Below are 17,338 nucleotides of genomic sequence, written 5' to 3' on the forward strand. Positions count from 1 at the left end.
AATAAAAAGTTTCCTACAACCAGCCTCTTTTTCCTGTTAAATTTGCTTCTCCACATATTTCATGTTTAGCATTTGTTTATTTTTTCAACAAAATTGTGATTTTGTTATTCCTTACATTCCCTTATTCCTTTCCTGTCCCTCTCTCAAGTGCTATCTTTTATAATAATGAATTTCTTTTTTAAAAAAGGGAAAATTATACAAAAATAACCAAAATATCAAAGTTGTTATCTATAGTGTTCCACACCCATGTCCTCTACTTGAAAGAAGTAGGAGACGGGAGGGGGGAGCCAAATATTCATTTGGCTGGGGGCTAACCTTATTCAATATAATTTTGCAGCTTTCAGTTCTTTCCTGTAGTGCTGTAATTGTTTTCCTGTCTCTCCTTCACTTTGTATCAGTCTTGTTGCTTCTCTATAATTCATCAAATTAATCATTTCTTATAGCACAGTAGTAATATTCCATTATATCCATGTATCACATTTTTTTTATCTGTTCCCCAATCAATGGGCATGTACTTTATTTCCAGTTCTGTTAGCACAAAAAGTGCAGCTGTAGATATTTTGGTGTATGTAGCTTCCACTTATTTATTTTAATAATGTACAATAATTTTATATTGGGATATACTGCTTATAAGTGCTATGTTAACTGTTAAAATAAAACAATAACATTTTTCAGCTATTCAACAAACATTTATTAAAGTGGCTGTTCTGTGTTAGGCCAAGGGGAGACTAAGATTTAAAATAGGGTCCTTGCCCTCCAGGAGCTTACAGTCTAATAGGTATAAATGACACATATACCAATAATTACAATACACAATAGAACACAAGTACTTAAGAAATACACACCCAAAAAAAGTGCTTCAAGAATTAGGAGAGAACTTCCATCTTGGGGAGGATTAGGGACAGCTTTATAGAGGAGGTGTTATTTAAACCGGGCCTTAAAGATAGGTAGGAATTGTCATTTGGCATACTAGAGAAGCATTTCAAGTAAAGAAAACATTAAGTGTATATCATACAATACTATTTATTGCACAGGTAGTAAAATCATACTTATAACCATTGTCATTCTGCTGTGGTAACAAAGGGTTTCTTGTTCTTAGTTTAGTGTAACCAGATCTTGTGACATGTGAAAGATTTAACCTTTAATTTTTTTCTTTAAAATGAAGAGATGCATCCCTGATGGCCATGAGGAGGCGAATTGAAGGTTTGACACCTGAAGAAATCAGAAATCTTTCCAGAGATGAAATGCATATGCCTACAACTATGGAGGACTTTGGGATGGCTTTAAAAAAGGTTTCTAAGTCAGTATCTGCTGCGGACATTGAAAGATATGAAAAATGGATATATGAATTTGGATCATGCTAAATTCTTTTTTAAAGTAAACTGTGAGAAACCTGCCTTATGTTGTTTCAATAGTAATGAAAAGTAGTTTTCATTGCACTGAGTGCTATATTTTTTTAAACTTTCACAATGATAATTATAAAAGGAACTCATGATTCTGAATAAATTAAATTTTTTTAAGCTGCAGGGAAATTTGACTCAATTTGTTACTTTTGTATTAAATCTTTTTTACTTAAAAGTATTTCATAATTAGCACTTATTTTAGGCCATACCTTCATCTACACTTAAGAGATTTTTTTCATGGTTTCATTTATTAATAGAGGGAAAAAACTGAGCAGCCATTTTTCAATCTAAGTAGTAATGAAGCCAGCTCTGACCTCATGCTCATTTGCTCATAGATATAACTTTTAAGAACTGTTTTGTTATTAGTAAACCAAAGGGGAAATAACTTGGAACAAGGATCTACATTGCCCCTCCTCTTGCTTGCAGGATTCTGTGCAAGGCTGGAGAAGGTTTTCCTTACTTTACCTAATTCACTAGTCACTTGAAGAAGTATGCAGGAGTCTTTCTTGGCTCTACTTTGACATCTCTGAGTAGTAGAATGTTGCTGTAAGGGCAGGTAAATACTTATTTTCCAAAGTTTTATTCAGAACTTATTCAGCTTATTTTGGGAACTAAATCCAGGGCATTTTATAAATGATATAGAATTGACAAATCAAATGTTATAAAACCTTAAATAATTTCCCTTCTATTTCCCCCTTCTAAATATATAGAATAAATTTCTACATATAAATTTGCTTCTAAATTCATGCCAGGGTCCCATAAAACTAGAACTAGATATTTGAGCATGAGCAGAGACCTTGCCATCTTCTGGAGATTTCACTAAAACATGGCTTTTTAATTTAATATTCTTTAAAGCTTAAGTAAATTTTCTTATGGCTCAAAATAACGTGTTCCATTTTTAGGTATTTCATTGAGATACCAGTGTTAATAAATACTAAGTATTTAAGTCCATTTATGTTAATTGCAATGAAAAACAAAGATCACAATAGCTAAGTAAAACCAAGTAGATCACTACTAGATAACTTTTAAAACTTTGTATTGTTTTCTCACTGAAATTTAGTAATATTGCCACTGATTTATATTGTGCGGAATGAGGCACCAGCATAAGTTTTGACCTATCACACCCCAATAAGTATATATACTCAACTCCTTCCCCCCCCAAGAGATTTCTTTTGCAGCAAGAATGTCACTTTGACAATTCTATTTGGATCCTGCTAAGTGGCCTTGGTACAGGTACAATGAACGTATCTCAAGGATCTTTATCAAAATCATAAATGTTATATAAAAATCAAATAGTTTTTAAAAAGTGTTCAATTCTGGGGCTTCTCTTAAGTTTAGCTGTTCATAAAGTGCTTAAAGTAAGATCTCATACATTACAATAAAAAATTATATGTAATTTTCTTAAGGCATCTGGAATTATTGGCTTAAAGTCTTTTTTGGTATGCAAACACAGGTACTGCAAAGTCTTTGCTTATTCTATTTCAATTTGGCTAATTTTACTGCTCTCCCATTCCTTAGGAAGTCATATCTGACATTACCAGTCAAGTAATTTCAACTGTTTTATCCTCATTCTTCAGTCTCTCTTAGAAGGTCTAGCTTAGTTATGGCACTGTTTTTCAATATACTTTTATTTCTTATTTGAATTTATACTTCTCATCAAATGATTGGAAATTATGAACCAAGTAAAAAATTCCACAGTGGGAAAATGGGGTAAGGATGTGTTAAATACATATCTTCTCTTCAAGGTTATCCTTTGATTTCTCTGTAGTCTCTAAGAAGTCAATAGGGTAGTACCTGTGGTAGCCCACTTTATCCAAGTGAAGGATTCCCCTGAAATTGAAAAGGATATGTCTTATTGTAATACAGAGGATAGTAAATTCTCCTACTAGATAAGGACAAAATTCTTCGGTTTATTTTGACCTACAATAATAGATTCTAAAATAAGAGATCCACAAAAGAAGGGAGCTGGGACAGTAACAGTAATGCACCCTCAGGAAATGGGAGAGGGGAAAGAGATGGGTATGGTGGTACCACCACTGGAACTTCCAGATCACTGGCTAGAGGATGGTCCTGAGAGAAGTGAGAATCCCCAACTCACAGACTAAGAAGACAGATTACCTAATCTAGAAAAAAGATGTTATTCCTGCCATCTGGGCACAGAGATTGAAAAATAAAGTGCTTTATTTTAAATACTTATTCTTGGCTAATAATATTTTAATACAGTACACTAATAGGTACATCGTATACTTGTAGTACTACTGGTGCCAACTAGTGGTACATAGTATACTACTAGTATATGATGTACCTATTAGTATAGTATATTTGAATATACTACTACATATTGTTAATAGTAGATTAGTACATAAATAAAATATATCAGAATTGTACTGTAGGCTATTCTAATAATTTCTTTCTTGGGATACGACAAAATATGAGCATCTACGCGCCAAAAGATCTATGAAGAAAGACTAATAAATCCACTTTTATTGGATCTTCATGCAGATGGTCACAATATTAACACAGCAGTGTCTGTCAGCCATAGTTTTTCCTAGGAAGGTGCTACCATTGGGGGAATGGGGGAATGGGAGCATTTACTGAGTCTGTCCATGTACCTAAATGACTAAGTGGAGGGTAGGAAGAAAGAAAAGCTAGAGTGGTAGTTTCCATTAAAAATGAAAATTACTTACTTGGATTCATAATTAGGGAAAAGCACTTTTAAGATGGCTATTACTATAGCTGCTCCTATAATTCCAAGCACTGTGATATTCATAAACATAAAAAGTATTGGGAAAACGTTGATCCAGAAGTTACACATATGTTTTCTGAAATCTTCCATCAACTGGCAAATTACCTAAAAAGGGGGAAAAAAAAGTTAAGATGTATGGGGTCTTAGTTTTAAAGATAGTAGAACTAAATCAAGACAACTCTTCATCTTATGTTTCTATTCCCTGGTCAGCTGACCACTGATGGAAAAGGTCACAAAACATGTTGATTTTGCCCAGTGTAAATTCATTATAAAACTAGTCTATGACTGATGCTTTGAAATCCTTACCACAACCAAAAAATTTTCTCATATCTAGCTACTACTAAAACTTATTATCTACCCTTATTTCCTATGTTCATTGAACCTACGCTGCTTTAATTCCCCATCCCTGTAATATCTCAAAAATTCTTTATCTTTCCCCATCTCCCAGAAGGAATACATCTCTTTGTAAAGACTGATTCTTCCACTTGTAATCCTGGATTCTGACTCTTTAGGACATCTTCAATTTTTTCTTCCTTGTCTTTCCAACAAACTGCCTACAAACATGTTCACATATCTTCTGTTCTTTAAAAACTAAAACCCTTTCCCTTGATCTTTCTTGGGTATTTTACTCATGGGAGTCCTACCACTTCAAATTAAAATTTCATCTTCCCTCTCCACTACCAAACTTAAAAAATTTACAGATAATTTCTCCACTTTCTTACTATCTAATGAATCCTTATTCCCTTGCAATTTGACTTCTGAATTCACCACTGAAACTGTTCTCTCAATGACATTTCCAAATATACTTTCATCTTCTCAATCATTGCTCTCCTTGACACCCTTCTGCAACATTTAGTACTGCTAACCACACCATGACATTCCTACCTCCTTTTTCTGTCATGACATCACATTCTCCTGGTTCTCCTATCCTAATGACCATAACTTTCCTGAGGTCTTCTCCCCTCAATGAGTTTAAATTCAGCATATTTAGATTGCCTGCCACTATGGTCACCAAAACAGGAGACACACTACCCAGGTCCCAACTCTAGTAAAACCTTTAAGTTTACAGAAGACCAAATGATGATCAAAAAATCCAATGAGAAAGTATAGTAAGTGACTAATTTCATCTAAGAGCTGCAAAAAAAGTCAGTCAAAATCCTGATAGTCATAGGAAAGGATAACCTTCCAGCAAAGCCAGTGCCATATCAGGCTAAGCTCACAACACAACCAGAGACGGCACACATAGAGTCTTCAAGGCTGTGTCCAGAAGAAGCAAGAGGATAATGCTTTCTTGACAAGGTCTCAGGATGGCTAAAAAGTCCCAGAGGACCTTAAAAACCGTAAGAAGCAAAAGCAGCAGACAGTAACCAGAATAATGCCCAACCCAGACAGCCTAAGCTAAGTGCTCTGAGGTCTCTAAAACTCATGAGATGCCAAAGAGGGCACTGAATAGCCTGAGGGGTGAAAGTGGGAGAGTAATGGAGGTCAGCAAAAGAACCCATGGGACCTAGGACAAGATCAAACTTGGCAGATGATCTCACCAAAAAGAGCAGCATGGGGATGGAGCCTCCAACAGAAAGCCCCAATTCAGGAACTAAAAGCTAGAAAGATGAGTAAATCAAAGAAAACGTCCACCAGTATGAGTAATTACTGCAAATTTAAGGTTCTCCAGAAGGAAGAAGAAAGTCCATAATAATTGCAAACAGATACTCAAAGGAAGAAATGGATTTTTCACAAGGAACATATCAATACCTAGAAGAAAGGAAGCCAAGGGGAAAAAAAATGAAAAGCTTCTATCTATTAAACTCAGAAAAGAAAGCTAAGATAAAGTCCTCCTTTAAAAGACTCCATGACAAAAAGTTAATGTCAGCCAAGATCCAGCATACCAACATCTAAGGGAAAAAAAAAAAAACTGCCAGCATCTAGGAAGAAGTACTTCAAGTATACAAGAAATGATAACTTCTTATAAAACAGGGGAGATCTTGGTTTATTATTTATTTACAAGAGGTAAATGCTATACTATAGTATTTATTAAAAATATTATAAAACTGAATAAAATCCTACAAGAGAAAAAAAATACCTTTAATGTAATAAGATATTCTCACAAGCATTTGCCATAAAAAAGGCCAGACCTGAATAGAAACTTGAAATACAAACACAAGAGTGAAGAGAAATTTACCCTGAAAGATAAATCTATGTGAGCAATGGGAAGAGACCCTGAGAGTGTAGTGCTAACATTCTCATGGAGGAGAAGTGACAAGTTTTCTTTCAGAACCTAAATATTTTTTCATGATTGAGGGAGTTAGATAAGAAAAACAAAGGTCACTGGGGTGGAATGATTCTGTTCTGAGGATTTTAAGAGAGGGCAAAATGAGAAATACACTGGAAAAGAGGTAGAAAGGAACAGAACTCGCTATTCCTCATAACTGGAATGTGCAAGAATATAGAAACATGAAGAGGGGAGGAGTAGACATCAGATGAACCTCACTTTTATGAAATGGACAAATAAGGTTGAACACACACATACAAACTTATCAAGCTCAACAGGGAAACCAGCTGGGAGGGAAAGTTAAGAAGGATTATACCAAAGAGGGAATAGTCACAAAACAAATCTGATGTTAATGGAGGAATTAAAAGCAAAAAAAGAACTGGAATCTAAGGGAGTGCCTGGCAATTAGGGAATGGCAGAAAAACTGGTACTCTGATAACTGTGGGGCTTGTCTCTATTATAACCACACCCACCAAGGTAGGAAGGAAATACTGTGAATGAACCTGCTTCTTGTCAGGCACTGTGGTAAGGGCTTTACAGACACCAGATCCTCACAACTACCCTAGAAGACACATGCTATTATTATTATCACCACTTCACAAATGAGGAAATTGAGACAAATCATCCAGGGTCATGCAACTAGCAAGTTATCTGAGGAGGGATTTGAATTCAGCTCTTCCTGACCCCAGACCCAGCACTCTACTCCCTATACCACCTACCTCATCGGTAGGGGAAGTTCTTCCCCAGGTGGTTCAGTTGTTTTTCAGTCATATCTGGCTTTTCATGACCCCATTTGGGGTTTTCTTGGCAGAGGTAGTGGCCTGATTTGCCATTTTCTTCTCCAACTCATTTGACAGATGAGGAAACAGACAAACGGACTTGCCCAGGGTCACACAGCTAGTAAGTGTCTGAGGCTAGATTTGAACTCATGAAGATGAGTCTTCCTGACTTTAGGCCCAACACTCTATCCATTGTGCCACCTTGCTGCTCGGTCTTTCCCAGGATCTTGTTATATTGTTGATATCATAGGTTCAGTTAAAAAGATATAGATAAAATTTTCACATAAAAATAATATGATTATTTCTATTTTAGGGGATCTCTGCAGGGCTCCAACCCTTAAGCTTTCTATTACTTTTTGTGTGTTGCCACTTTCTTTTCTCATACTGGCCTATACTTTAAAGACAATAAAAGATACTGATATTTACCTTATATGAAGATGGAGGCTCTGCTCTAAGTGGAGTTTCTGGTAACTTTCCAGGCAATGTGTCTTCGTTTATGGTCGTTTCCGCATTCCTGATAAGATACTGACTGGTTGTCTGCAATGGACTAGGGCTATCTACAGAAATGGGAGGACCGATGTTAACTGAATGCTTCTCGTTTTCTTTATATGTACTCTCTACTATTAGCTTTTATTAAGGTCATAAAAATCATAATATGAACAGAAATCAACATTGAAAGCCTAATTATCTAGACTTTTTATAACTAGTATTTTAAAAAGAAAACCATAAAATTAACTATATCTCTCACTGAATAGATAATGTTCTTTAAAAAACATTATAGGAAAACAACTCGAGCAGAAATAAATTCTCAAATTTCTAAAAGATATGAAAATCCATTCTCTTTTACATCACTGTGGAACATTATGATCTCAGAAGAATCAAGTGACCTAAATGACCTCAGGGGCAATGGAAAAGATGCGTGGTGGGTCTGAGTAGGCTGTATCAATTTACCACTGAATTTGTGAATAACAGGCATGACAAGCCATAGAGAACATGTATTACTGAAGAAGCTGGTGGGCCAGTTACTCTATTAAGAGTCAAGAGTGGGGCGATGAACCCCAAGTGTTGTAGTGAGATCCACGATTTTAAGAAAGAGGAAACAAATGTAACCTACCTTCCTCTTCTTTGGACTAGGGAGAAGCTACAGATTACAAATGCTATATATGTTGACTTTTATGGTTGCTTCATCTGTTTTGCATTACTTTTTCTCTGTTACTATAAAGTGAACAGGGAAGGGTTTCTATGAGGAAGGAGGGTCTATGACTGTAGTATTAAAAAAAATAAATAGAACTAAAAAGAACAGGAATACCTCCAGTATATAAAATGGATTTTTGAGAGAGGGTTTATGGAAAGATGTAGATAGGAGAAGGTATGAATGGGTTGCAATGCATACCATCTATGTAGGTATTAATGATTAATGAAGAGTATCCACACCAATAAGATAACTGATTCATTAAAGCAATGAAGTAAACATAAAATGTTTTAATACTCAAGTGTTAAACTTGTATTCATCAAGGAAGATATTTTTCTTAACTCAGTATTTACTCAGCTCATGGATGTGTGTATGTATATATATATATATATATACGTATGTATGTATGCATATATGTGTGTATGTATATGTATATATAGTTACCTTTTCTTGAGAGATTTGGAAGTGTAAATAAAACATCATTGTCTCTGGGAATAGAATATAGTATGCTTTCCTCCAAAGGAATGGTATAATTTGAACGTCTTTGGACTCTCTGGTTCTTAACCAAAATACCAACTTCAGTCACATCCTTTTGTTGAGCCTATGAAAGAGATGAAATAACCAATTACCTTTTGTTTTAAATAATGCCACTGGATCATACATAAACTCCATTTTTCTGTTTAATCCCTTTCTGTAGGTTGCCAACTACAGTAACCTAGAATAATTACTTTTTTCCACGTTGGAGAAAATTTTGCAATCTTAACATATTTTTCTCTGCTTTGGCACTCTCTTTTGCAGGCCCTACTTTCAGTTCCATTTAATTTAATCCATAGCTATGTCCAATCTGTAGCAGGGGTGAAAACCAAGTCTAATTGCTTCATTTCCTCCCTCTAAGAGTATTAATAAATGAACTAACATAGAGGAATATAATCAATCATTTTTATGCTAAATATGACAATGAAAAAAATGTAAAATGAAAACTCCAAAAAATTAGGGCATTTGGGGTTTTTAAAGGCTCCTTTATAACTACATAACATCTTAAATACTTTTTTCCAAATCAAGTCAGAAACATGATAGAAGAAAACACAATCTAAAGTCCACAAAACTCAAGAGTACAATTGTTTACGATTTTTAATGTAATTACTAAGTTTGAAATAAGTAAGTATGCTGTCTTACTTGCTTCCCATCAATCTCTACTACCTCTTCTTGAATGGCAATCATTTGCATGTTGGAACGAGATGCCAGAGGCCACTGATGAACTAATATCCGTATACTGACAGTTCCAAAATATCCCTCGACCTTCAGGTTTTCTGAATTTTCATCTTCCACTATCAAAAAGGAATAACATGTTAGACAGATAAAATCATAAAATAACTTCTCTTAGTTTAATTAATTAGTTCAACGATATTTACACAGAACAAAACAGCCAATATTGCACCCCCTCTAATGGCTTTATCTCTTCATTCCCCATTCTCACTGCTGATGGAAATCCACAAGAATAGCGTAGATAAAATTGCTATAAAATCTTGTACCTATTTACATGCTTTTGAATTAAGTAAATGCTGGATAGTCCAGAGTTTCTATGAAATGATGCCACTCTAGGAACATCTCTAGATTCTCATGATCAATAGCAAGGTATTAACAGTGTCAGCCTTGGTAAGGTATGCCTATAGAACAGCCAAGAAGGAACCCTGAATATTATATGCCCCCAAACAGGGTAAATGCGTCCCAGTGACACAAGGGAGTCCCAACGCAGTGATGGTATGTAGGTATCCCTAATTTTTTCCTGAAAAGGAACTATTTTTTGAATTGTCTTAAGTCTTTTAATCACCTAAATCACCTATGATAGTTACAGAAAAGTTGCTAGCCACAAGCTCCTCCCTAACAAATAATGCCCACCAGCTGCATAGGTGAGACAAAGCAGCAGCATATGGAAGTTGGAAGTCAACCAGGGAATGCTCTAACATCTAATGGTAGAAAATCAACTTCTGCAGCATCCTGCAAGATACCACAAAGCAATGCACACCAAGGGAATTGCTGCAAAATAAATCCTACCATTTAGTTTTTGTCCCTTAAAAGATGATGATCATGATGTTAATTGTAATATTTTTATAGCACTTTTAAGGTTTGCAAAGCACTTTATACACAATATTTAACTTGATTCTTAAAATAAACCTCTGACATTGATGCTGTTATTATTCTCATTTTTCTTTCCAAATAGAGGCTGACTCAAAGAGATCTTTTAAATGTTTGAGACAGGATTTGAACCCAGGTCTTTTTGATGGCAAGACAAGTACTGTGTTCACTATACTATATTGCCTTTATGTAACATGATGTCATTTAAGGGATTATTTGCCGAACAGGAATAAAAATGTGTATTTGTTAATGTAATGATGTGGCCCAACCTGGTCTAGTTCTAGAACATTCTGTCAAACTCTTGAATCACCTAGAAATGGACATAAGCATGTGATTTTAATAAATACCATGATATATTATTATAAGCACTACTGGAATAACTGGTTTCTCCCATTGCAATCTCATCTACCTCTGAGGCTTCAAGTACCACTTCTATTTAGACGAAAACCAAATCTGTATCTCCAGCCCCGATATCTTTCTTAAATACATCTTGCTACACATTTCCAGCTGCTTCTTGGACATCTGAACCTGAGTGCCCTGGTAGCATTATCCATGCAAACACATCTAAAATCAAGCTCATTATCTTTACCATCCCTCCCTCCTCCCCACAAAAAAAGTTCCTCCTGACTTTTCTGTTTCTGTTCATGGTACAACCATTTACCCAAACAACAGTCTTGCGGACTCCCTCATCCTTCACATAAATCCCATGCATATATCTATCCCCCATTCCACTCCATTGCCACAATCCTACTTTATTACCGCAATATCCTTTTAAGTGGTCTATGCACTTCTCCCACCCATCTAACTCCTTTAATGTGCCAGACTAATTTTCCTAAAGCATGGCTCTTTCTCTCTCTCTGATCACATCATTCTACTGTTCAAAAGCTATTAGTGGCTCCCCATTGGCTATGTTCCTCAGCCTAGTGTGCAACATCATCCACAAGTTAGTCTCAACGTAATCTTCAATTACTTCCTTATGCATACCCTCTAAGTATCTTTTTTCCAGTGTCCATACTACCCTAGGCACTTTGGTAAGAGAAAAATCCTGCAGAGACCCATGCCAAGAAGGCACCCAGGAATGGGGAGGTGGCAGAGTAAATGCTGCAATGGGCAGCTTTCCCAGTCTCCGGTGATCAGTAAGGGTAGAGGACCCTACAGACATGTCCCACACCCAGCCTCCTCAGCTTCAGACATCTGTAAGCACCTTTGAGAGCAGGAACTGGGCTGTTTTATTTTGGGGGGGAGGGTGTTTTTCCTTGTATCCCCAGCACTAAGCACAGCACTTAGCACACAGTAGATCCTTACTCAGTGCTAGATGACTGACTGACCATGAAGCACTTCTAATCCAGGGTCCTGATCCTTCTCTAAATATTCACAACACTTAATGCTACCTCTCTTACCACATGAATCACAGTCTGTCTTATAATAACTTGTGCACATCTTATTTCCTCTACTATGAGCTCACTGAAGTCATGAATTCTGTCTAATTCACCTTTGTACCTTCCACACCACCACTGCTTTATACAGGGTGGGTGGTAAATGGCTATTTGCTAAACTAACAGTTTTGAATTCATTAGCTATTATTAAAAGGCAGCCTGTGTGGCCTGGCTAAAAATTGGAAACTTACTCTGTACAACTGAGAGCACAGTCATGATTCCTGAATACTTTAATCACAGAATCTTTCATTTATTTAAATGGTTCCTTACCTTTGACATTCCTAAAACAGTATAAAATACGCAGGGAGGTGGTTCAGTACTAGGACAGAGCACTACCTGGAAGAAGGAAGACATAAGTTCAAATCTCAGACACTCACTAGCTGTGGGACCCTGGACAACTCACAATCTCTCTTTGCCTCAATTTCCTCTTCTGCAATATAGGGAAAATAGTTAACACCTACCTCCCAGGGTTGTCATGAGGATACATAAAATAATATCTGTAAAGTGCTTTGCAAATATTAAAGTGCTATATAAATGCTAGCTATTATTATTAATTTTTAAAAGGTTTGGTATGTGATACAAAGTTGCACTGAATTTGGAGTCAAAGGATCTGGTTTAGAATTGTAGCTCTGTTCTATAATGTGTGACCTAGGCTAAGTCATTCTCCTTTCTGGGTCTGAGATTCTTAATCTCTAAAAGAAAGGGCTGTTTTATAAGGTTCCCCTTAGCTGCAGATTTATAAGTCAATGTAAGATGTGATGTCAGGTACTGCCCCTTTGACATGTGAAATCTGATAGTGGAATGGGACAGAAAAAAAAACCCAACAAGAAACAAACTGTTTGTGGAAGGAAAACTGATAAAATCACTTGGTGTGAAGAAACACTCCACCAGATAAAATGCTGAGTCTTTCAGATAAATGTACTGAGAAGATTTGGTGGAAAGCAGAAATAACAATCATTGAGATAACAGTAGTTGTAGGGTATTGTGGTCTACCAGAACATTTGCAAGTGACTTAATTTTTAGGGTTTTGAAGTTTATAAATAAGAAACTCTAAGTCAAAAAGCTGTTTGGGGACACTGGGAAGATTATATAAAGATGTCTGACAGAAAGGGAAATTTATTTCATAGGTCAAAAACAAATCAGTGACCAAACACCAGAAAGCTCTTATATGAGGCAATGAAGAAAGTATAAGAAGAGGCAGAGAGAAAACACTAGGCACAGAAGACATGAAAGGCTTCCAGCTGCCTTAGTGGCTGGAGCAGCCCCTAGAGGTTCAGTGGAATGTGGAGGGTTATTATGCTTCATTATTCTCCGGTTCCATCTATAGGGGAACCTCTCACTGGTGCCACAGGTTTTGCCTCTGTTTTACTGTGAACTGTGAGCTATGCTGTGAGAAGAATACTGTATTTAGGTTGAGCAAAGCATAATCCCCTATTATTTGAAGGTCTGAAGAGCTCTGCAGGTCTGACTTAAGGGAACTTGTTGATATATATATATATATTTTTTGCTAAAATAGTGCAACATTTCCTCAACACTTTATCAAGGGTAGCTATGAGCTAAAAAAGCTTGTTACTACTTTTTTGGCTTATAGAAAGAAAAGAGTGGTTTTGGATAGCAGAAGAGGACCATATGGGGAACAGCTAGCAGAGAAGTACCTTTGTGTAATGTTCCTAAAGAGACCAAAGATGTAAAAGATGAAGAATGTGGGTTGCCCTCTTCATGTACCTCACTACTAGGTTTCTGGTGGTATGGTCCCACTACACCATGGATATTGTATATTAGAGGAAGACTGTGACCAAGGTTCATGGGTACACTGTTACAATGATTCCTGTGCTAGTCTTTTATGTGTAAATGTTATAATTATTCCTGTTTTTGCCTTCTACTGAGTAAATATTATGATGTTTTTGCTTTTGCCTTATACTGAGTAAATGTCACGATTATTATTGCTTTTGCATTGTTTTTAGTAAGTTTAAGAGTTAAAGGTGTCATGTTGATTCTTCATATAAATGGAAAGCACACCTATGGGGGCTCAGAAGCTAAAGTGACAAGTAGTAAGAATCTTTCCCCCTTGCTACAAACATACACCAAAATTACTCCTATAGTTCTGAGAGTTTTGAATTGTAGACATGTGGGAACCACAGAGCTGCTAGTGTGAGTATGGGTTGGGTGAATAAACAAGATAAAGGAGAAAAAGCAAAGGTTTATGCCATACCCATGCTACACTGAAATCCATAACCTTCCCTCCCCCCCCATCCAATAAATATTCATTAAGTGCCTTGCAAATATAATGAAAAAGGATTGGCCTTTCTCTTGACAGAGCTTATAATCTAGGATGGAAAGAACATGTATGAATATAATTATAGTAATGTGTTAGAATAAGATTAAGTCCCTAAGAGAAGTTTAACAGAGATGCATAAGTAATTTGAAGGCAGAGGGACTACTTTTGTCTGGAGGGTGGAGAGTGAGAAGGAGGAGGCCCCTAAGTTAGATCTTGAAAAAAGTGAAGCCATTATTTCAGTAGCCAAGAAGGGAATAGCATAAGTTTTAAAAGGACAGAACCAAACTGGGGAAACCAGTTTGGATGGAATATAATGTATGCAAGCTAAGTTGAAGCCAAATTATAGACAGCCTTAAATACCAGCTTAAGGAACATGTGTTTTGTTCTTTAGGCAGTGTTGAGTAACCATAGGTTCTTAGCAGACAAGTTATATGAGCAGACCTGGACATTAGAAAAATAACTTTGGCAGCTATGTAAAAGATGGACTGGAAACAGAAAAAGACTGGAGTCAAGGAGATCGATTGGGAGCTTATTACAACCGAACAACTGAGAGATAAAAAGGACCTGAATGGGGTCATAGAACTAAGAGTAGAAAATAGGAAAAAGGTGCTAGAAGTAGAAAGGGACAAGAAGTAGAAGGGATAAGACTTGTCAACTGATTGGATGTGGGGAGAGAGCAGGAAGAAGGTTAGATTATACTGGGGTTTCAAAGCTGATAACTGGTAGGATTATAGTGTTATCAAAAGAAATAAGATGGGGGGGATGTGAATAGAGCACTGGCCCTGGAGTCAGGAGGACCTGAGTTCAAATTCAGCCTGAGACACAACACAAAGAAACTAGCTGTGTGACTTTGGGCAAGTCACTTAACCCCAATTGCTCTACATTTCCCCCTCCAAATAGCAAAAAGAAAAAGAAAGAAATAAGATGGGGCAGCTAGGTGGCACTGGTCCTGGAGTCAAGAGGACCTGAGTTCATATCTGGCCTCAGACACTTGACATTTACTTGACACTTGTGACCCTGGGCAAATCACTTAACCCTGACTGCCTCACTAAAAATACAAAAACATAAACACACTAGGAAGCATAGAAGTAATTGAAGCTTTCCTTTAAAAAATAGGGAATTAAGAGAAGCAGGTTTGGAGGGAAGAAGGTGGGCCTCATTTTGGGCATGCAGAGTTTGAGATATCTATGAGTCATCTAGGTATAGTTGTTGAATGGAAACTTAGCAGAGAAGGACTGGAGAGTTGACTCCATCAAGTCAAATCAACATGCATTTATTAAGTGCTTACTACGTTTCAAGAACTCTGCTAAGTAAGCATTAGAGATACAAACAAAGGCATATACAATCCCTGCCTTCAAGGAGCTTATATTCTAACAAGGGAGACAACATGCAAATAATTATGCATATAAAAGAGATGGAATCTCAGAGGGAAGGCGCCAGCATTAAGGGAGACTAGGAAAGCTTTCTTGCAGAAAGTAGGATTTTAACTGAGTCTTGAAAGAAGCCATGAGGTAAAGATGAAAAGGGAAAACATCACAGGCTTGGAAAAAAGTCAATGAAAAGGCACAGATTCAGGAGCTGGAGATGGTGTGTCACGTTCAAAGAACAGCAAGGGGGACAAAATGCCATGGGACTTTTACTCTGGCACATGGAAAGAAGTGAAGAATGCATAGAAGCGGTAAATGAAGCCATGAGAGTACATGAGCTTGCAAAAAGAGGGGGGGGGGAAGGAAGAGTCTATGACATTACTGTGGAAGACATCCAAATTGGGGGGAGGGGAGGGATAGAGGAAGAGAACAAGCAAGTCGATGAAGAAGCAGTCAGAAAGCTAGAACAGCCAGGAGAAAACAGTGTTATGGAAAGCCAAGAAAGAGAGAGCAAACCAAGAAGAGGGTAGTTAGGGGTGTGAAATGTAGTGACAGAAGAGGAAAAGGTAACTGGATCAGGCAGTTTAGGAGGTCACTAATGACTTTGCAGAGATCAGTTCCAATAAAGAGTAGTCTGGAAAGAAACCAGACTGTATGTGACTGAGGAATGAGTGAATGGTAAGAAGCAGTGACTAAAAGATAGGGGAGAAAAGATGGCAGGCAGCTTGGAAAGGTGACAGGGTAAAGAGAATTTTTTTTTTTTAAAGAACCAAGCAGACCTGAACAAGTTTGTAGCTGGAGGAGAAAGAGTCAGCAGAGAGGGAAGGATTGACATTTTTAGTTTTAGAAAATATCCATAAAGAAAACAACACCCTGCTAAGGCAATTATGATATTACACAAGAATGATAACCAGACTTCAAGAAATTTGCTGTTTCACAGTTTAACTGTCAAATGGATGTCTTCCCAGGGATACCCTACATTCAGGAAATGAATAGATAGGTGTGTGAATTTTCTTTATAAATCACAGAATCATATTACACATTTAGAGCTAGAAGTACCAGAGATGATCTGGTCAACCCATTTTATAGATGTTGAAATAAGGTCCAGAGGTTAAGTGACCGTACTCAAGGTCAGAAATGTAGTAAGTAGAAGAATCAGTTTTTGAACTTGGGTCCTCTTTTTGCAAATCTAGGTCACCATCCTATAAAAGGTCAGCCATTTAATTCAAGTTTTTAAAAAAACTGTGAAATACCTGCTATGTGTAAGATACTGTGGTAGGTACTAAGGACAGATCAAAAACCCTCAAGCAGCTTACAGTGTTCCACATCAAGGATTCTTAAGTTTTTTTTTGTATCTTTGTCCCCCTTTGGCAGTCTGGTGAAGCCTACTGATTCCTTTTCCAAATAAAGTTTTTAAATGTAGAAAATAAAATACAAAGGATTATAAATAAAATCAATTATTTTAAAATACAATCATCAAAAATTTTTTTTTAAAACAAGTTCATGGATCCCAGGTTGAGAATCCCTGTGACATGTAACCAATATGTAAATATACATTTGTATGAAATAATACAAAGTAATTTCATGGTGTCACAGGTAAGTACATTATCATTACTTTTTTTTTTTGTTTGCTTTTTGGAGGGCAATTGGGGTTAAATAACTTGCCCAAGGTCACATGGCTAGTTTGTGTGTGTGTGTGTGTGTGTGTGTGTGTGTGTGTGTGTGTGTGTGT

General features: G+C 36.7%; 2 protein-coding genes across 4 annotated transcripts in view; one reads left to right on the forward strand and one right to left on the reverse strand.

The window, feature by feature from the left end:
- Window positions 1-1,532, forward strand: part of KATNA1 (katanin catalytic subunit A1) — a 35,547-nt gene extending 34,015 nt beyond the window's left edge. For all 3 annotated transcript variants that reach the window (XM_069069710.1, XM_069069707.1, XM_069069709.1), the window contains one exon: window positions 1,166-1,532. In XM_069069710.1, the coding sequence (XP_068925811.1) occupies window positions 1,166-1,364 (199 nt within the window). In that variant the 3' untranslated portion in view covers window positions 1,365-1,532. The remainder of the gene's footprint in view (window positions 1-1,165) is intronic.
- Window positions 668-17,338, reverse strand: part of GINM1 (glycosylated integral membrane protein 1) — a 23,488-nt gene continuing 6,817 nt past the window's right edge. Inside the window, exons 4-8 of the mRNA XM_069069711.1 lie at window positions 9,566-9,717; window positions 8,834-8,990; window positions 7,624-7,754; window positions 4,091-4,254; window positions 668-3,233 (exon numbers count right to left, since the gene is read on the reverse strand). Of these exons, the coding sequence (XP_068925812.1) occupies window positions 3,125-3,233; window positions 4,091-4,254; window positions 7,624-7,754; window positions 8,834-8,990; window positions 9,566-9,717 (713 nt within the window). The 3' untranslated portion in view covers window positions 668-3,124. The remainder of the gene's footprint in view (window positions 3,234-4,090; window positions 4,255-7,623; window positions 7,755-8,833; window positions 8,991-9,565; window positions 9,718-17,338) is intronic.

This window comes from Petaurus breviceps, unplaced genomic scaffold, assembly GCF_028583685.1.
Source record: "Petaurus breviceps papuanus isolate PSGF00001 unplaced genomic scaffold, PetGlider_PUasm1.0 90784, whole genome shotgun sequence".
Lineage (NCBI taxonomy): Eukaryota > Metazoa > Chordata > Mammalia > Diprotodontia > Petauridae > Petaurus > Petaurus breviceps.